The sequence below is a fragment of the Onychomys torridus genome, chromosome 15 (assembly GCF_903995425.1).
Source record: "Onychomys torridus chromosome 15, mOncTor1.1, whole genome shotgun sequence".
Lineage (NCBI taxonomy): Eukaryota > Metazoa > Chordata > Mammalia > Rodentia > Cricetidae > Onychomys > Onychomys torridus.
In genome coordinates, this window is record NC_050457.1 from 1,905,978 (window position 1) to 1,927,594 (window position 21,617).

Here is a 21,617-nt window from a genome sequence, read left to right on the forward strand (position 1 = left end):
TTATATAGTTACTATCTTTTTTTATTTTAGACAAAAAGGGAGAAATGTGCTGATATTTTGTGTATGCTCTAACAAATAAAGCTTGTCTGAACATCAAAGGACAAAAACAGCCACTAGTTAGCTGTAGAGGCCAGACAGTGGTGGCTCACACCTTTAATCCCAGCACTTGGAATCTCATGCCTTTGCTCCCAGTACTTGGGAGGCACACATGCCTCTGATCTCAGTAATAAAGAGATTGAGACAGGAAGTGATATGGCTGGGCAGAGAAAGGTATACAAGGCAGGCAGAGTTGGTGAGGTGAGAGGTGGCTGTGGCTTGTTCCTTTGTCTCTCTGATCTTTCAGCATTTATCCTGATATCTGGCTTTGGGTTTTTATTAAGACCAATTAGGGTTCATGCTACAGAAGTACAATTCCCAAGTGTAGTTGGGGTGCTATCCTGAGGATGCTTGATTAGACCTGCCCCAAGCCTCTCTCAGCTTCTGCAATTCCATGGCTCATGACAGCACACCTCCCATCTCCACATGGTGTCCTGCTCCTGAGCATGCCTTGGTGTTCAAAATCACCATTCCTATCTAGAGAGAAGTCTTCCAGGATTGGGGATGGCTTACTCCATGTGACTTTAGTTTAGCAAATTAGGTCAATGACTCTGCTTCCAAATGAGGCCACATCTGGGGTATTGCGGACTAGACTCCAGTGTTTGACATTTGTTCATAACTCAGAAAAGCTCCTTTACTAAGATAGACCCCAAAAGTCAAATATTAACCAGCATGAACTAACAACTTCAGAAGAAGACCCTGTTACCCCTGCTTGTTTCCTACTGACAAAGAAGTATAGGCTGAGTCAGAATATTATTACAGAGCTGTGGTTCCAGGGTAAACCTACACTGTACAGGCCAGCGAGTTGGTTCAACAGGTCAAAGCTGTGCTCTGGGAGCCCAATGACCTGAATTTGGTCTTCAAGACCCAGAGGAAGATAGAAGAAGGGAGACAACTTGAGAAAACTGTACTCTGACCTCTACTCACATTCCATAGCACATGTGCACCCTGCCATAATCACACAAACACACATATATGCACACACACTTGCACACACACACACACACACACACACACACACACACACACACAAGGGGAAGCTTGACATATGCCTTTCTGAGTCTAGCTTATTTTTCTTGCCAGAATGATCTTTAGTACTACCCATTTTCCTGTAAATGTCATAATAAATCCCCAGTGTGTGTGGGGGGGGTGGTGGTGGTGGTGGTGTGACATGGTTTTTATCCATCTACTGTCTGAGCTGCTTTTACATCTTAGCTACTGTGAATAGTACTATAACAAACATGAGTGTTCAGTTATGTCTATGGCATGCTGAATTAGATTCATCCAGGTACATATATGAAAATGCTATACTGGATCATAGGGTAGTTCTATTTTTGCGTTTTGAGTTTTTCATATGAGTTTCTGTAGGGTTATGCTCCTTTACAATCTCACATCAGGGTGAAAAGGTTCCTTTCCCCATACATCCTCATAGCATTTGCTGGATGTTTTCTCGAGGGAAATCTAACTGGGTGAAATGGATTCTAAATGTAGTTTTTACTTTCATTTCCCATATTAAACATTTTTTTATATATTTAATGGCCATTTTTGCTTCCTCTTTTGAGAAGAGCCTGTTCTGTTTTTTTGCCTCTTTATTGCTTAGTGACTTGTTGTTTTGGGTGTTTACTTTTTTGAGTTCATTAACCCTCTTTCAGATGTATAACTAATGAAGGTTTTCCTCCACCTGTAGACTCTCTTTTCACTATTATTTGTTTTCTTTGCTGTGTGTTTTATAGTCACATAATCGAGTTTCCCAATTCTTGCTCTTTGATTCCCACCCTGCCTTGAAATCACATTACATAATCTTCTTCCACTGTGAAAGATATGTGTTACTAGTGGGTCCCATCACTCTGGTGCTGTTTATTCTGGTCTTGGGCATTCTTTTCTTTAATACAATATTTAATTAAACTTTGAACCATTTTACCTGAGAAAGAAAACAGTGCCATCCTGGGAGCCATCATGGAGCACTTGTGCATTTTCTAGAGAAATAAGGAAGGGTAGGGTGTGCTGACCTTGCTGCTTGTCTTCTGTGCTTTGCTGCTGACTGCACATTGAGCTACAGTGTTGGCCCAATGAGTGGTGATAAAGTATGTCACCATTAGATGGTGACAACCACATGATGGGCTGCTGTGTGGGCTTATAATTTCTTTTTATCAAGGAGAAACATTTAACTAGGAAATGGATAAGGCTTTTCCTCAGAATAGTTCTTTCATAGCTGCTATTTTGCATATCAGCTTTTCAGTTTTTGTGACTTTTTATCCTGTTTTTCATTTTCCTGTGTGATATTACTCATTTCAATTTTAGGATAATATTTAGCCTTTCTGATATTCCAAATTTTGATTTGTTCATCTGAGGCCTCTGCTTCAGTGAACTTTACCCTTATTGGTGAGCTGTATTTCAAAGCTCCTGGAGAGAATTTTGGCTCTAGACTGGAGGTTATTTTCCTTGAGAGAGCTGCTCCCTGGGAAGAAAATGCTGGGAGACTCATTGGGAAGTGCTGGACCCAGGGGCCTTGCTGGCATTTACTTTGTTTTGTAGAGATATGAGCAGCACCTTGAGGTTTTCTGGCTTGATGCTGATGAAGGAAGTCAAACTGGAAATTCAAATATGTCATTCTTAGTTAAAGAAGAAGCCATTAAATAAATTAGAAGCATTAGAGCAATATAGCCAATGCCAAAGCTTGGGAACCTTGCCCTGGGTGTTCTTTAGAATTCAGTCTATCCCATTGCACACAAAGTCTTTCCATTAGTGTGAATTCTTGGCTATATTCTTCTTTTTCTGACTGTAGTGGAATTCTTTGGAAGTAAAGTCAAGTCCTCAGCAAGAATTTTTTGCATAGCTCCATGTTCTTACTGTAAAGAGGAAGATGATCTCACAGGACACAATCCCTTCCTTTAAAGAACAGCAAGCAAACCTCAGAAGCCCATTTGTTACATGCCTGTCAACTGAGTAATCTTCTTAATTAAGAAAACAAGATTTGCCCCATCAGCCATTCATTTACTCAGTATGGGCTTCAAGTCTCCAAACTAGCAGGTCGAAATATGTGCTTCATACTCCCAGGTTTGTGTGTGTGTGTGTGTGTGTGTGTGTGTGTGTGTGTGTGTGTGTCCTGATGTTTCTTAATAAGCTGAAAAATCAGTATGCGTTTGTGCAGTGGCCAACTCTTCTAACAATGATCTATCCAGATGAGTAGCTTCTTGTTTACCCTCAAGAGAGTTATGTGACATTTTGATAAGAGTCTGTAACATTTATCAGAGTTTCTTTGGTATTCCCCAATGATAATAGCAGGCATAAATTCTTTGTGAAATTAATCTCAGTAACAATGAAATTTTCAATATAATCCTCTGCATTATTCTCTCCTTGGGGTACAAATTCTAGTAAATATTATCAGTCAAAACAATACTTTTTTGTAAAAATTTTATCTAAATGAAGTTATTTCTTTGTCATCTTTAGTTTATGACAACAATTATGACTAATGGCAGATAAAGATTAAAAGTATATCAGTAAATTATTCACATCATGACTCCTGAATAATATATTTTTTAAAGTGACAATTTCATTCCTTTGTCTGATTCTTTAGGGAGAAAAAGCAATTGTGACTCAGTTACATTAGTCAGTTTGCGTTGTTCAAGCCCAAGTAGATGAACTCTGGGTATTTTAAATGCTATCACTGTAAGAATGCTTCCTTTCAAATTATTGTCTGATTAAATAGCTTTTCTGCTTTGTGTCTTTAGACACATGTCAGTGTATCCATACTCTAGTATGTATCCATACATATCTAGTAGTGTATCCATGTCAGTGTATCCATACTCTAGTGTGTATCCATACATATCTAGTAGTGTATCCATGTCAGTGTATCCATACTCTAGTGAGTGAGATTATGAATACATAAAGGATGGCTTGAATGATGGCTGGAAAACAGACTTAGAAGTTGGAGAAAAGAAAAATAGAGGATGGGTAGGCAGGCAGATGTGAAGAATTTATTTACCTGATAAATAACACTATGAAAACCTTGAGTATATTTAAGATTACTTAAAAGTCACCATTTTAACCTCACTGGGCTAATCTACAGATGTTATTCATAGGAGGACAGTAGGGTATAATGGTAGTACCATTTTAATTCCTTTATGCTTTATAAAAACTTGTATTAAATTATTGAGTTATAAAAATTCCCACATTTTGTTCAAAATGCAATATCAATGAAGACCCTCATCCTTATTGATGTGGTCATATAACATTCTAATAGTCATCACATAGTTATGTCACACCATCTGCCGCAAGAGCTTAAGGAAGTGACTTAATATTCACAGCACAAACAGATCATGCCAAGGAGAAATATCCAACCAAGGAAGAGTGGGAATCTGTGCTATGTGCCTGAGTAGAGCCCCATGGATCCCTTCACCGGGAGGGGGGGGGGGATGTGGGGCACTGTGAAGAACATATGTCACAGAAGTTACCATGGAACAAGACCAAGGATCATTTTGTAGCCACATTAGATATATTTCCCACAGAATGTAAATACCTGTGTGGCTGATGCATATCAAGGTTGATGTTTAATGGTCTGTTTACTTCATACAATTCATTTGGACATAACAACGTTGAAGAGGCCACCATCAAAAGGACCATGATGCATGAGTTAATCTCTACTCTTAGTAGGCGATTCTTGAATACTCTGAGAGGAGTAGGTTATGCCTCCTGTGCCTCCTTGACAACTGCAAAACATCATCCCGAGCTTCGTTGGAGGCTAGCATCGATCTGTCCTTCAGGCTTGAGAACTGAAAACAGTCAAGTACTGTGAAACCTAAAGCATAAGAAGGCCCAAGCGCCTTCTGCTTCTGAATGCTCAGAAGCTGGGCATAGGTAGGCACATTTCAGCAGGTACGTGTGTTGGTTATGGCATGCATAGGGAGATGGAGGTTAATATTCATGGGAAAGCAAGCAGTCCTCAGAGGTGTCATCTATAGAACTGTATTCTTTAATTTACTCCCAGGCTTCTGGGGTCAGGGACCATGACCATCTATGGTTACAGATATATTCTTTATTCACTCATTTTCTAGAACACCCAGCATGCACTTTTCTAGATACATGCAAGAGTGGACAATAGAATAATTGCTATCAGAAGTACTATCTTTCAGTAGAAAAGCCTTTTGACATACTACATTTGAGCCTAAGTATTCAACAACAATCTGGACTTCCAGAACTCTGAATTGATTTGGTGAACCTTAGCAGAGTATAAGCAAAGAGGCATCAGTCATAGCCCAGGTCTCTAGGTATCCAGTCTAGTAGCTAAAGAGTCAGCTGTTAAAATGTAATGAGACAATACTAATAGTAAGTATTGACTTAGCATAGCATTTAGTGTAACTATCTGCAAGGATCTGGAAAACAGAACAGTAGAGAGGAAAGTTTCCCTTCAGAAATGGCTCTGAGAACTCCTAATTATCCTTTAAAATGCCTATGGTAAAACAAGGAACTTCACTATTGGCATTTATGCTGCTGCTCTTATCCATGCACCCTTTAGTTCTTGGATAGTTTGCCATTCTTTTAAGACTTGACAAAAAAGAAGAATAGTATTGATCAATCGGGAGATGACTAGCATAATGAAGTAACAACCAAGAGTTAATATAACAGAAACACTTATTCCTAAAAGCCCTGTCTCTGCAGATGCAGAGAACTAGCCAAACTGTGAAATTAGCTGTTATAACTATCCACACGCATATACAGATATGTATATATACACACATATATCCATATACACATATAGATACATACATATATATATACATACATGTAACAATAATTAAAGAGCAAAAGGCCATGAATTTAAAAGATAAAAAGGAGGAGTACTGAGGAAGATTGGGATGGAGAAAAGGGAAGGGGGAAGTTATATAATTATATTATATCTCAAAAAAAAATAAAAGAAAGAATTAGACAAAAAGAATTTGAGTCACTTTCTCAGGCTCCCATGCCAGACATAGGATTGAAAATTAGACAGTCTGGCTCAAGTCATATCCTAGGGCATAACATCATATTTTTCCAGAAATACATCCTGAGTACTCTAACATTAACTTGTTTTGAGAACTTTATTTGTAAAAAATTCCCATGTGATCATATTTTTGGAATTACATATATGTTTGAATATTAAGCATAAATCCTTAGGCCCTGCCCTAGCATTGGATTCTACTTGGAGTTTATGGGGCTGTTTTCCCCAGACCTCTTTTATCGATGTTGCTGCAGGCACCTGACTCAAACTCAGGCTCCTGATGTCCTGAGTCACTCTACTAAATGCTGAGACTTTGGTTCTTTTCTTGAGTTATGTTTGCCTCTCCTTAAGGGCCAACTCTGTAATAATGTTCACGGAGTCAGAGCCTAATGTTGTTCACTCGGCCAGTCAGCAAGTGTTTGTCAGTTACCAGGCACTTCACTGACAGCAAGGCTTACAAAGATACCCCACATAAAGTGTAAGAGCAAGGCCAAATCATAAGGAGGGTATTTCCAAGTCCTGATCAGTTACATAAAGAAAACAGTAAATCGCTGTATCAGATACTAGCTGGTGTTAAGTTTTGAAAGGTGATCAGGGAAGGTCTCCCTGAGAAGCAGCATAAGATGACAGCTGAAGAACGGAACAGACCTAGTCATCCATCAAAACGGCCTGGAAAAGAAGGAAAGTATCATCTGTGAAAGCTCCTGTGGGGCACCATTGCTTTATACGCTAAGAGGATGCGTTATATAGTAGACTGAGTGGAAGGAGGACAGAAGACCACTGTCACCTGCAGCTTAGAGAAGATGATGACAGGCTTGTGCAAAGGATGGAGTGTAGCAGGAATCTTAACAGGTCTTATTAATAAAATCAAACCCGAGGCCAGTTATTGGGGTGAATGCTGGAAGATCAGAGAAGCAGAACAAGGCACAGCTGCCTCACCTTGCCAGTTCCTCAGCTGATCCTGTTTCCTCAGACTGGATGCTTCTGAGTCTTCATCCAGAATGGATCTCAGCTGAACTGTGTTGCTCCAAAGCCTGAATGCTTAACCAGCCAAAATGCTTCTAGTTTCTGGTCTTCATGCCTTATATAATCTTTCTCTTTCTGCCCCCACTCCCTGGGATTAAAGGTTGGATTTCTGGGATTAAAGGCTGTGTGTCACCACGTCTAGCAGTTTCTAAAGTGGCCTTGAACTCAGAGATCCGGCTAGCTCTGCCTCCCAAGTGCTGGGATTAAAGGCGTGTACCACCACCACCCAACTTCTGCTATGGCTTACTCTTCCCATTTTCTAGCCACCATTTGTGGCTCTGTATCTAGTGGCTGTCTGTTCTCTGACCCCAGATAAGTTTATTATATGGAGTTAATTCATGCCTTGGGTAAGTCTTCATGGATTTGTTGTTGGGTCTCATGATAAGTTGGTGGGAAAGGAAGAGAAAAACCTGATGCTATGTTGCTCTGGGTGGTATGTTCTTTTCTTGAGTTAAAAGAGAAGCTCTGAGTAGTAAGCACTTTGGGAACAAACACTGAGACATCAGATCTTCCCATGACCTGGACATTTGATTTGCCCATAAGCCATCTGAGTGGAGAGGTCAAAAGGCAGCTGGTCATATGGCAAGGAAGTCAGGCCACCTCTAGACATAGGGAATGAGTGTCCCCCAAAGCTGTGGGTATTCATACTCTGAGACATGGCACAGTTTGAGGATCAGTGAGATCATGCTCTTCACACTGCCACAGCGCCACATAGACAATACTGAGTCCCTTGTGCTCCCTCAACAGACCTGCTCTTTTTCTGCTACCAGCAGGAAGGGTGGACATAGTTGTGCTTTTTGTTCCAGAAGCCACATAGAACAGAACATGAGCTGCATTCTACAGATGGCAGGAAATTAATCTGATAAATAACACCATGAAAACCTTGAGTATAATTTAAGACTACTTAAAAGTCACCATTTTAACCTCACAGGACTAATCTCCCTCTGTTCCCTCATCCTTTTCTCCCAGAGTATCATTTTCTCTCACTGTGACTTTGTATTTGAGTAAAATAAAATGCAGCTTATCTTTGAATCTTGAAGATGTTGACCCCTTACTATAGCCAGAAAGTTCTCATGTCCCACCAGGCCCCTGCAGTCCTATGGCTTGCTTATAAATTAATTTCTTAGAAGCTTATATTAATTATAACTGCTTGGCCATTAGTTCAGGATTATTACTGACTAGCTGTTACACTTTATTTAACCCACAATTCTTATTTATGTTTAGCCACATGGCTTGGTACCTTTTCTCAGTTCTGCCTTGTCATCTTGCTTCCTCTGTGTCTGGCTGGTGACTCCTCACTCATCCTTCCTTTTCCCAGAATTCTCCTTGTCTGCTTATCCCACCTATACTTCTTCTCTGGCTACTGGCCAATCAGTGTTTTATTTATCAACCAATCAGACCAACACACATTCACAGCATAGAGAACGACATTCCATAACACCTTACCAACAGGAACAAAATACTTTGATTGGCACTTCCTTCCTGTGCAAGATAAACCTCTCATCCATGTGTAAAGAATAAGGAAATCACACTCCACCATGTTCTTCTTGAGAACAGTAGACTGTTGTGGCATATTAGAAAAATCTAGTGAACTCCTGCAGAAGAGAGATATTGTGTGTGTGACTGTGACATGACTTGCAGTGAAAACATCAGAGTCACTTTGGTGGTGGTCTTCTGATATCTGGTTCCAGACATATAAGCCACATCCTTTAGAATATCCCTTACTTATTCACAAAGCAAGTGCTAACCAATTAAAGTAAAAATGAGTCAACAATATGCATATGCAGTTCCCAAGAAATGTGTTAATTGTTAATAGTCTCATAATAATCATGTAAACTCAAGAAATGGATCACTTAAAAGAAAAGGCCACCCAACTTAAATTTCATGTGATAGGTCAACAATATTGAAGGTGTAGTTTACAATTTCTTGCCTAAAATTTGTAGCGTTTTCGTGCTCAGTTTCTTTCTTCTTCTTATCTACAAGAAAGAGAAAGATAAAAGCCAAGAGGGAAGATGAAGTCAAGGGTTAGCATCTGAGTGTAAGTCAGGAGGGAGATGTGGGCCTCAAGAACAAGGAAGCCTTGCTTTGTGTGGACAGAACCCTTAGTGAAAATACTGCTTAGGGAGGTAGCCAGGAGAGGATCTGGGATGGGTCCATGCAGAGAAGATTCAATAGGAGACGTGAGCAATTTGGCTCAATGCTAAGGAGGGCAATATATTGAGATAGTTCAAAAATTCTTGAAAAGTAAATAAATAAAAAGGTGCCTTGGTACCTTTTCTCAATTCTGCCTTGACATCTTGCTTCTTCAGTTTCTGGCTGGTGACTCCTGACTCAGCTTTCCTCTTCCCAGCATTCTCCCCATCTGCTCACCCCACCTAGCCTTCCTGCCAGCTACTGGCCAATCAGTGTTTTATTTATCAACCTATCAGAGCAACACACATTCACAGCAAAGAGAACGACATTCCACAGCACCAGTGGTCCTCCTGTCGTGGGCCAGCCAGCACTGGTTACAGGTCAGGCATGTGTACCACCAGCGCTGGTTACAGGCATGTGTACCACAGCCATTCCTGGCTTCCATGCAGAAGCTGGGCATTTGAATTCAGGCTCTCAGGTATGTGTGGCAGCAAGTGTTCTTACAGGCTGAGCTGTCTCCCTGGCCCCATCTTGGACTTCATATGCAAAAGAAACCAGGTATTGTTTACATTCCATCATTGTGATGTTTTGGGTTGCAAATAACAAAACTACAGCTTAACTGACTTAAACTGTAAGGGAAATTTACTGATTCAATTAACTAAGGAAATACAAGGTGCTCAGTGGTTTGCGCAAGTTACTGTTGATTACCCAACTTTGCTCATTATCTCACTATGACCTTCATCTCACGATTGTCTGCCTCTTGAGTTCAATGTGCTGCCAATTCCACCACAGCCAGCTGCATGCTTCTGTATTGTCACCAAGCAGAGATGATCAAGCTTTTTCTCCCTAGTCTTAGAAGAGACCCTGATGGGAATGACTTAGGCCTCTTATGCAGCCTTGAAACTGTGACTGTGGTTAAGGGGTTAAGTTGGATTTATTTTTGTAACATGCTCTATCTTCTGAGCTAATGAGAAGTCAGCTTCCCCACAACCACCTCAGTTATCAAGACTAGGGATCCTAGCAGTGGGGCGGTAGAGTACATGAAGGTCACTTTGCTTGCACAATCATAGTGAGAGGACTCTCCATTTCCCAGGCAGTAGGTTTCTGGGTTAGCTTGTGAATACACAGACCCTAAACCTCCTTTTAAATTGCTGTTTAAAGCAAAACAATCCCATAAGGGAATCCTTGATAGAGTGAGTTAAACTGTATGTTTCTGTGGTGAGTGGCATGGAGCCCTTTGGCAGCATCTTCAAGGGTCAGTTTACCATTGTGTTAAGAGGAAGTTCTAAAAACATACAGAAGTGATGGTCTTATCATCATCCCCTTGTCACATGATAGTATGCAAGTTTGGCCAGCTTAGGGTCAGAGTGCTTGCTCTTTGTTTGTTTTTTTTCTTGCATATTTATTAACTATTAAAATTAGATTTTATTTGTGTACTGATAACTTAGTTTGTCAAATAAATACAATTAACACTCCACCTCTTGTGGGAGAAACATTTTAGAATTTGAAATCTCATAAACAAGCATATTTCAAAAGATAGTGAAATACATTCTTAATTTTTCATCTTTTTGAAATAATTCATCTTTCAGTCAAAACTCTGTGAGGCATGGTAAGTAAGAATAATTAAGAATTAACACTCTCTTACACAGATTGCCCTTGATGAGAGCATTTGATTCATAAATGGAGAGTTTTCCAGAGTTTTGGCATTTGTTGCTGAAAAATGACTTCTACATCTGCCATCTGTACACAAGGCACTGGAACATCTGCACACCCTTTCACCCACAAAGCACTTCCTTTCTACATGTGTCTTAAAGTAAAAAACAAAACAGAACAGAAAACCACACAAAGAAATGAAATTAATTCAACTTTGACATCACTTTTTTCCAATCAGATGGAATCAGACTATTATTTTGAAAGGATAAAGACAGGATCTAAATGTTTCATCTTACCATAGAATAACAAATGTTTCACATATATCTTATTTAATCTTTACAAAACATCTACTCATTATGAGCTATTTCTATCCCTGTTTTAGAAGATGGGAATATGGTTACCATGTTATGGGTCTAAGGAAAACAGTTGCAGCCTCTTCTCTTTTATTTTGAAAACAAGAAGAGAATTCAGGAGACATATAGGTCAGGCTTCAATTTCAGATAAAGATCTGAGGCTCTGAAAGGTAAAGACTTTGAAGTAACAGGGCTAATTTGAAAGAAGAAAGGTGAGGTACAGCCACATCTGTGACCACTGTCCTAATGTGTGGGTGCTGGTGTCCCCCTCAGAGTCAAGGGATAGAAACTAGCTGTACTACCCTCTGGAGACTTGTTTTGGCTAGATACAATTACTCTATAAATGTACATCTTTTATAATGACTTGAGTGTTTTTGTTGTTTGTTTGCTTTTCCAATCAACTAGGGAAAGGAAGTAGGTGGGTGAGAGATGGTAGGCTAACCCATGATGAAAGCACCTGTATAAGCCTGAGTTATAAATGGGTGTGTTGTTGACATAGTGGAGTTAGCTCCCCAGAAACGTTTTTTTACAAATGTGTGTGCTGTCTTAGAAATTTTAAAAGTCTTAAACATATAGGAAAGTTTTAAAGATTGAACACAGAATTTCCATATACCCCCTGCTCAGTTCTCTCTATTGTTAGTACCTTATATTAATACCACTTTTGCTGTTTTTATGTTGAAAAGTATACAGAGGATGAGGAGATGGCTCCTTTGGTGATGTGCCTGCCACACAAGCATGAAGACCTAGGTTTACATCCCCAGCACTCATGTGAAAATCTGAGGCTGAGGCATGTATCTGTAATACCAATATGCTCAGGAGGAGTGTGTCAGTAACACCAGCATGCTCAGAAGGCCTGTGTCTGAAACACCAGTATGCTCAGGACAGAGACAAACAGATCACTGGAGTGCATCAGCCCCCAACCTGACCACATCAATGAACTTCAGGAAATAGGGAGCAATTAAAGAAGACGTCAAACACTGACCTCTGCCCTCCACAAGCATTGCAAGCATGTAACTCATGTGCACACACACACACACACACATACCACACCACACCACACTGACACCACATACCACATACCACATACCAAATACCAGGTCACACCACATACCACATCCACAAAGTTCTCACTTGTTTGGATTTTCTTGATTATCATTGATGGTCCATTTTCTTCTCCAAGGTTTCATCTGATATACCACAGTTCATTTAGTTTTTATGTGTCCTCAGGATCCTCATAGTTGCAATAGCTTTCCAGACCTTATTTGTTTATCTTTTCAGTGTTTCCTTGTGTTTGATGATGCTCACAGTTTCAGGGAGCACTGGTGAGGTATTTCATAGAGTATCCTTCAATCTGGGCTTGGCCAATGTTTTCCCAGGTGGTCAAGTGGGAAAACACCTGTGTTTAGGAAGGAAGGCCACAGAGGTTAGGGGCCCTCTCATCACATCTTACCAACAATGTGTGCTCTCTCCATGAATGGTCCCTGATGCTGAGACCTCCTGCCCTTGTTTAGTACAGGGCTCTGCTTTCCTGCAGTCCCTGCCTTCCTGTTAGTACTGCACTCTTTGAAGGAGGTAGCTAAGTAAAACACACTCTATAGGAATTGGGACTGTGCCTTATTTCCTCAAGGAGTAGTTCAAGTATTACTTTGGATTCTTCTGCCCTATAGATTTGTCTCTTCTCCCTATTTTATGTATTTAATCAGTCAGTTAATATCTACTAGTGTAGAATCTTGGATAAGTAGTTTTTACTGTGGAATATAATTCAGTACTATCCAGTGTATTTTGTTGCTTGGAAACTTTTAAATAGCTTCTCCTATGAGAATTTGCAAAGGAAGTGAATAAAATCACTGTTCACTAAGGGTTACCTGTGCCAGGCTCCGTGGACAAGTCCATGTTTGTACTCAGGTTTATTCTGTGGGTAATAGCATGCTATTTGCAAAACTGAGCATGAGAAAACCTACCCCATGATTTGATTGTTGAATCAAATCATGTTTGTGCAATTATATTACACAATTATTTTTATTTCAATTTAAAAAATGATTTATTTTTACTTTTTATGTATGTGTTTGTTCCCATATGAGTTTATGTGTACCATGCACGTATAGGTACCAGAAGAGGCAGCAGAGAGTGTGGGATTCCCTGGACTGGAGTTTCAGGTGATTATGATCCACTTGATGTGGTGTTAAGAAGCTAACCCCAGGCCTTCTGAAAGAGCAGCAATCATCTAACCACTGATCACCTCTCCATTCCTTATGCCATATTATCTTTAACAAAATTATCTAAGCAAAGAAGCAATAAAGAAAGGTATTATAACCTTAAATGCTTCATACTTCTACTCTTTATATTCTTATATCTTATATGGGTTATATATCTGTGGAAAATGTAAAAACTAAAAAATAGGAAGGAAGTCAAGTCAGCCGTGATGTAATTATTTTTCCATTACAAGGCACTTCGACATATTTTATCTCACCCTCAGAAATGTCTGTCCCCTCTGAGTTGTGCTGTGTGTCCTTTCAATACTAGCAACTGAAGATCCAGAAAGGGAAACTTGTGCAGCTAAGGTGACATGCTCTGATGACAGTGTTTGTCCATCATGGTATTTCACAGCCAAGCCTGGTAACCGTGGTGTGACTATGAAGGAGAGTGGCCAGGCATGTAAGGATGGAGAAGAGAACTAAACTGTCTTTGCTCTGACTCAGGTTTGTATAAACTGGATGTGTAGGTGGAGAAGTTCCCAGTGAAGATGAAGCGAAGTTACAGGGAACAGTCAATTAGCAGTCAGACCATGCGTGAGTAATCAGCATTGTGGGAGTCCCACAAAAGGCATTCCAGGAACACTGGATCTTGTCCTTGTTAAAACAACACAAAAGCAAGTGTTGCTATGGGTTAGGATTGGGTGTTTACATGCTTTTTTTTTTTTTCTTTTTTGGACTTAGGCTAATGGAAATTCAAAAATCCCACATTTAAGCCCAGAGTTGAGGCTTTATTCTAAGCTGCAGTAAGCTTTGATGTGAGGAGAGCTGGTATGTGTAGTAACTGGAGGCTAACCTGTTAGTCACCTGATGCATTCTCTGGAACCCAGAAATCTAGTTTTGAGAGTCACATAGAAAAGAGGGTATGCTAGCAGAAGGATCAGGCAACGTTTTCGTTATAGACAAACCAGTGAAGTAGGACTCTGGCTCAGGTGTGCTTTTCCCTCACCTGAACTTATGTTGAAGTTGTGTTGTCAGTGTTACAGCAGAGGGACGTGGGGTCTTTACTAGGGACCTTACTTTTTTCATGGGTAAGTTTTGCTCTTATGGAAATGCACTGTTGCCAATTATAGAATCAAGGGGTGGGGATATGGATATTAAATGTAAAAAATTTCCTAATTTTATTTATGCTATAATTTTTAAAATAAAATTCAAGAAGAAATTAAGAGGGGAGGAAAGCTCTTTGGGGCTTAGGTCATTAGTTTAGGGATAGGTGCTGGCCACCCCTCCTCAAGAACTCTCCTGTTAGAAATGTAGTATGGAAAACAAGCATGCCTCAGCCTTCAGGAAGCCTGTGAGGTAACAGGAAGATGGATCTCAAAAATAGATGAGTAGGTCACTAGCTCCTTGTAATTGCCATAACTGCTACGAAAGAGTCATTTTCCTGGTCTCCAAAGCAGGTCAATACAACGAACAGTTGATTGTGTGTGTCAGTCAAGGCATTTAAAACAACCAGCATGTTTTTTTCAGAGTTACATGTTTGCCTGATACTTTGACACGTCTTTCTTAATACACCTTTGTATTTGTAAGCATATAAAATATTTTAACAAAAATATTTAGTTAAAATTGCATCATTTAGCATGTCGCCTTTCTTCCCTCTGGCCCTTCCCATTCCCCATTTCCCCTGCTTCCTCTCAAAATCTCATCCTCCTTAGTTGTTGTCACACACACACACACACACACACACACACACACACACACACACACAGACACAGACACTCATCAGGCCTAAATATATAAATATACAACTTGCTTAGTCTGTTTAGTGTTTCTTTTCTGTATATGATTTCAGGGCTGGCCATTTGGTATTGGATGGCCAGTTAAAGTCCCCACCCCTGGGGAGAGCTGTTTCTGCTGTTCTCAGTATTCCTTAGCTGCCTGCAGTCCTTTGGGGGTGGGGTGACATCCCCCTCCATGTTAGTCTGTCTGCTAGCATTGTGCTTCTTCCGGTCTTGCTGAGCCAGTTATACTCTCCAGGTATCTATCAGAGGTGAAGCTGCCCTCCCGTTTCTAGGACACACCCAGTGTCCATCGAACTTTCCGTTCCTCACTCTCACACACTTTCCACACCCTCTTCCATAGTGTTCTCTGGGCCTTAAATGCCGAAGCTGTCTTGTAGATGTACACACTGGAGCTGGATGGCCACAATCAACTATTCTCTGTCCTCTGACTTGTGGTTTTTCTGTAATAGTTTTCTTCTGTTGCAAAGAGAAGTTTCTTTGATGAGAGCTGAGTACTACGTTTATCTGACAGAGCCCCGGTACAAAAGCAAAAACATTTTTTTTTCTTTTTTTTGGTTTTTTGAGACAGAGTTTCTCTGTAGCTTTGGAGCCTGTCCTGGACTAGCTCTGTAAACCAGGCTGGCCTCGAACTCACAGAGATCCACCTGCCTCTGCCTCCTGAGTGCTGGGATTACAGGCGTGGGCCACCACCACCTGGCGAGCAAAAACAATTTTTAAAAGATAATTTACAATAAAACACAAGTCACATCCTTCCACAGTCATGCTGCTAGTCTTGAAGCCATTGTGCAGTCTGAGGGGCAATGCCTCTCTGGAGCCACTTGAGTTCCTGAGGTCTTTCTCTCACAGGACTGGGACACCACTGGAGCCTGATGTGGTGGTCTAGGTCTTTCTTTTGCCCTAATTTCTGTTTTTCACCTTTCTGTTCTATCCTCCCAGCATGGCAGCCCAGACTTTTGCATGACTCCTTTATCTGCTCTCCACATCTTGTCAGTTGGCAAATTCAGCTGACTCCATCTTCTCTGTATCTCTCAGATCAATCTTTGTTTCTCTGACCACTGACCAGATCCTGCTCTTGTGACTCCAATTGCACTGTTATGAAAAGTTTTAAATAATTACTATCCCCACAGAATGTCTTTACTTTCATCCATTCATTTCTCCCTGTAAGGGAGACACTGGAGGTTTCTTCATGTCTAAGATATAAGCATTTAGCTAAGAGCATGGAACAGGAAATAACAGAAATTAAGTATTTGGTAAATGCAGTCTCTGTGTATGACTTCTCTCTCCAAAAGACTGTGAAGGCTTCTTTATATTTGTGGGCTGAGATCCTCCTTAGTATCACAGCACTCCAGTACTTTTTTCTCTATCAAAGCAGTGATAGAAAGTTACTCAGGTTGATTTTGTTGATACCTGCTTTCTCCATCTATTCACTTGTCAAAATCCTACCCATAATTTTAGCCCCTGAATCTATCATCTCTCTGCAGCTTCCTCAGATTGTCTTTCCCTTTGTAATAACGGGTCTTGTTCTCCTAATGACTGAATACCTCCAAGTTTCAATCTTCTTTTCACATAGTTCCTTGAAGGATACAGTTCCATTCTAAATTCCATTTTTATCAATTATAAAGCTAACTGAAACACTGTATTAGAAAGACTTCTAAGGGCATACTTAGATTCCTCAAGGAAAAAGGACACCAAGCAAGTTTAGATAGCACAGAGAAAAGAGAAAGAGCAAACTGTCCATTGATTGGTTAACTTGGTTGTAGTTCTCCATGTTTTTCCAAACCTTGCTGATGTGTCCTTGAAGACATCTGTCCCTGAAGCTTCCATTGTTAGTCATGCTCAGTTTTATCCTTAAACACTCCAGATCTTCATTTCAAAATTATACAATCTAAAATGATGAATTTGGTATTTGAGATAGTATATAGTAGTGGAAAATAAAGATATTAAAAAGTAACAATTAAAGCCAGGCAGTGGTGGTGCACACCTTTAATCCCAGCACTTGGGGGTGTTGGGGGAGCAGAGGCAGGCAGATCTCTGTGAGTTCAAGGCCAGCCTGGTCTACAGAGTGAGATCTACAAAAGGCTCTAAAGCTACACAGAGAAACCCTGTCTCAAAAAACAGTAACAATTGTCTTTAAGAACTTTCTTTGTAGGCGGACATAGAAATCAGGAGAACAAAGGCAGCAGTACTGTAGAAGGGGGTTGACAACTGAGTACTTGACGTGTAAGTCCTAGTCTAGTGTAGAAAATAGGCAGAATCTGTAAAGGCAAAAGTCGCAGGCACGTTTAAAATGGCTGGCTTGACATGGTGTGGGGCTGGGAATGCTTGTTTAAGACTAACAGCTACACACTCATATTCTGGGGTACAGCTCATGGTTATAACATAATCACAACTGTGTATTAAAGCAGATGCATTCACAAGGCCAAGTAGAGGTTATTCCTCAAATATAGTTATGATTCAATATTAGAAAAATTACCAACCAAAAATTTGGTGCAAATCTCTTGTAAAATTCATCAGTCAATTTTAAAAGCCCAAGTAAATGAAGAGTAGAAGAAAGAGCTTAAATTAATGAGCATTGTGCTAGTGATCACAGGAAACAGAGGAGGAGAGGCAAGGGAAATTATATGATGATATTACAACCTCACAAATTAAAATTTAAATCACATGCATTTCAGAAATGTGCACAATTTCTATTCTACTCTAAATACCCTTTTAGAAAAGCAACAAGATTAAAAAATAAGCAAATAAAGTATTACAAAGTAAGTGTGAAGCATACATTACATTATATGCAGAATATATTTTTTGTACACAGACAACCAAAAACATGACTTGCAAGTGAAATAGAAATCAATATGTAAAGTAACATGTGCTCGTTAGATTACAAAGAAACTGATCAAAATGGAAATTGAAAAAAATCATTCCATTTATAATACAGACAAAAAAATCTGTGAACATTCATGAATTAAATTAGATAGAAATAGGACCTATATGAAGAAAATAATACCATGTTATTAAAGGTCTGAAAACAGGGCCTAAAAGAGCTGCAAAGCTATATTTCCCTCGGGAATATGTAATACCTGAAATTATAAACCTTTCTCATATTGATGTAGAAATTCAATGCAGGCTAGATCAGAATATCAGACTTTCATTTCATATGTAAAAACTAATAACCACCAAAGTTTTTGAGTAATTACTCTATGCCAGATGCTATTTTGGCATGTATTCAAGCTCACAGAGTATTGTTCATTAATGTAGAAGAAGCCAGAGTGACTGCTGTAGGCCATGGAAGTAGTAAGTCATCCATCCCCAGCCTGGCCCAGCTGAACCAGAAAGAATAAAAATGCAGTGAAACTTTATAAAACAAAACTGATGGTAGTTACATGTGCTGAAGTTCTAGAATTCAAAGTATTGCATGCAAATTCATTGGTATGAACACAGAAATAAACATGTAGATCCACCCAAGTGTACGGGGCAACTTAATGTGTTATGAAGGGAATTTAAAAGTCCAATGGATGGCCCCACACGCAAGGCCAAATGGGCAGCAAAAAGTGTACTTAGTGGGTACAGCTTTAAAAAAGTCATGGAAATGGAAGGGTGTGGAGGTGAGGAGTGGATCTGGGAGTTAGGGGATGAATGGGGATAAATGTGATCCAAATACATTGTATGAAATTCTAAAAGAATTAATAAAATACATTTAAAAGAAAAGCTTTTGGGGCTGCAGAGATGGCTTAGAGGTTAAGAGCACTGACTGCTCTTCCGGAGGTCCTGAGTTCAATTCCCAGCACCCATATGGTGGCTCACAGCCATCTGTAATGAAATCTGGTGCCCTTTTCTGGCCTGTAGTTATACATGCTGTATACATAATAAATAAATAAATCTTTTTTTAAAAAAAGCTTTCATTTCATGTAGTACATTTAAATCTTATATTTAATAGTTTGAAGAACTACATAAAAATACAATTGTAAGAATATTTTTAACTATGAAAATAATTATCATGATGTGTTAAGAAATTAGTAAATGTAGAAATTAGAGGGAATAAAACAGCTTTATCTGCTCAATAGTTTGCTGACCACATACAATATGTATAAAGATCAAAGACAGAAGACACATCAGGAGTAAATATTTGCAACAAAATAAAAAAAGAGATCACCATATACAGGATTCAGGGAAAGGGGAAGAAGTTGGTCAAAGCATAGAAACTTTCAGTTATTAGAGGAGTAGTGTAGAGACCCAATATGCAGAAAGGGTGACTATGTAGCTTGATAGAAATACTGAATTGTGTATTTGAAATTTTATTAAGTGTTCTTACCATAAAACAAAATATATAAAAAGCTAATAATATTTAGTAAGAGCTGTATTGGCTGACTTACTTATAATAATCATTTTAAAAATACATGAATATCAAAACATTCTATGGTATGCCATAAAATAATAGGATTTTCCTTATTAATTACACATCAATACATCCAGAAGGTCATGAAAGGGGGCAAAAGACAATGGGCTGGAGGAAGGGATGAAAGACAGATGGAGGGGGGAATCAGAGAGAGAGAGAGAGTGCGAGCAAGAGAGAGAGAGAGAGAGAGAGAGAGAGAGAGAGGTTGATACTAGTCAGAAAAGTACCTGTGATATTTTTCTTAAATAAATTTTGAATAATAGAAAAATATACTAACATTGTTCAAACTGGAAACTAAAATCTGACAAATAAATGTCTCAACATGTACATTCATGTATAGTTGAGTAAGGCTCTGAGGGGTATGAAAGGTAACATCCCAGACTGCTAAAATAGTTGTCATGGAAGGCTGAGAGATATGGACCAATCCTAGTTTCGACTCCTCTGCTGTGAGAGGACTTAGTTTGTCTTAGCATTAGCAGGAATTAAAGGCAAAGGCAGGTGGAGGTCTGATGCAGAAGTGCAGGGGAGATTTAGCAGCTATTTGGGTGTGAGTAGGAGGCAAACGTAGTCAAAGATGACTCAAAATTCCCAGCCTGGGGGCCTGGGGACTGCAGCTACCGTTGATGGGTATTATGGGGAACAAGATGAACTCCTTTCATTGTTATCAGAGGAAAGATGATGAGTTCAGGTGTCAATCAAAGTAACAGTGCTTCTTGTTTTAAGTAATAATTGCTCCAAAAAGGAAGCTTTCTACCTGGGTCTTAAAACCTCAAATAAATTCGATTAAAGGGTGACTCTGCTGTGTGTGAATTCTATCTTAGTAGAGTTTTCTTGACACTGCTTTATACTTGTCTTTCCTGTGAATTGTGCTGCTGGGAGCCAGGTTGCTCACTTCTGCTCTACATGCAATCTTTAAAATTAAAGAACATCCCCTTTTAACCAGAAAGGAATTGAGAATCTTAAATAATCTCAAACCTGGGAAGAAAGTAAGTTCTCCTGTTATATACAAGCTAGCTGAAACTAATGAACTGTATATTTGTATTAAGTATTGTTCTTTAAAATATTCCATTAGGCAATCTTGTGAATCTGGATCTATAAATAGCATGTGCACTTTGACTCCAAAGAAAGAAGCATTAGAATTGAGCCCCACTGAGAATTTGTTTCTTGCAAATACTGTCAAAATGCTGGGAGAATGTATTTCTACATAATTATATCATATTTTATGTTGAGTCTGAAATAGAAGTGTATAATCCATCAACAGGAGATATTTGCATAAATGAATGAGTCAATACAGTCACCTGAGTAAATCCTTTTAATTTTCAGCTTTAGCACATCTTTATTTTCCATTCATTGTTCACTGCATTTTTTACTTCACACTATTTCTATGTTAATTTTTCTTAAGTGAATTATATAATCATTATATTATAGGCAATGTTTTTCATACTGAAATTGCTAGCTATAAACAGAGTTAAAATAGGATATTTATATTACTGTCATGCTTTTATTTTGAGTTTAAAGACTTTCATGAATTTTAAACCTTTAAAGCATTGTTTATGATGATTGATTTCATTGGATAATTCTCATGATTTGTTTTAAACTGCATTCAGTCTCCTATTGGAGAAATTAGACCAAAGGAAATAAATTTAGTATTTTAAATATTTCTTATTTTTCAGAAAATAAATACAGTTGGAACCAGTAATGCAGATGTCCCTTTGGCTGATCCCGGAATGTACCAGTTGGACATCACACTGAGAAGGGGTCAAAGTTTAGCTGCCCGTGATCGTGGAGGTAAAAATTTAAGAACAGTATCACCTCAAAGCCTCTTCCATGTGCTATGACAGATTTTGTTTTCTTTATTTGAATTTAGAGATACTCTTTACTATGTGACTTGAATCCTCTAATGTGGAGGATGCAGCTTCCATGATTCTGACCCAGTTGATGAGGTTCCAATCAAATATCTTACAATATAGATTTCACAGTGCATGGGAGACATGC

At 39.1% G+C, this 21,617-nt stretch overlaps 1 protein-coding gene across 2 annotated transcripts in view; it reads left to right on the forward strand.

The window, feature by feature from the left end:
* The window catches only part of Mctp1 (multiple C2 and transmembrane domain containing 1), a 583,339-nt gene that overhangs the window by 225,442 nt on the left and 336,280 nt on the right, over positions 1 to 21,617 (forward strand). For both annotated transcript variants that reach the window (XM_036206958.1, XM_036206959.1), the window contains exon 2: positions 21,296 to 21,410. In XM_036206958.1, coding sequence (XP_036062851.1) covers positions 21,296 to 21,410 — 115 coding nt within the window. The remainder of the gene's footprint in view (positions 1 to 21,295; positions 21,411 to 21,617) is intronic.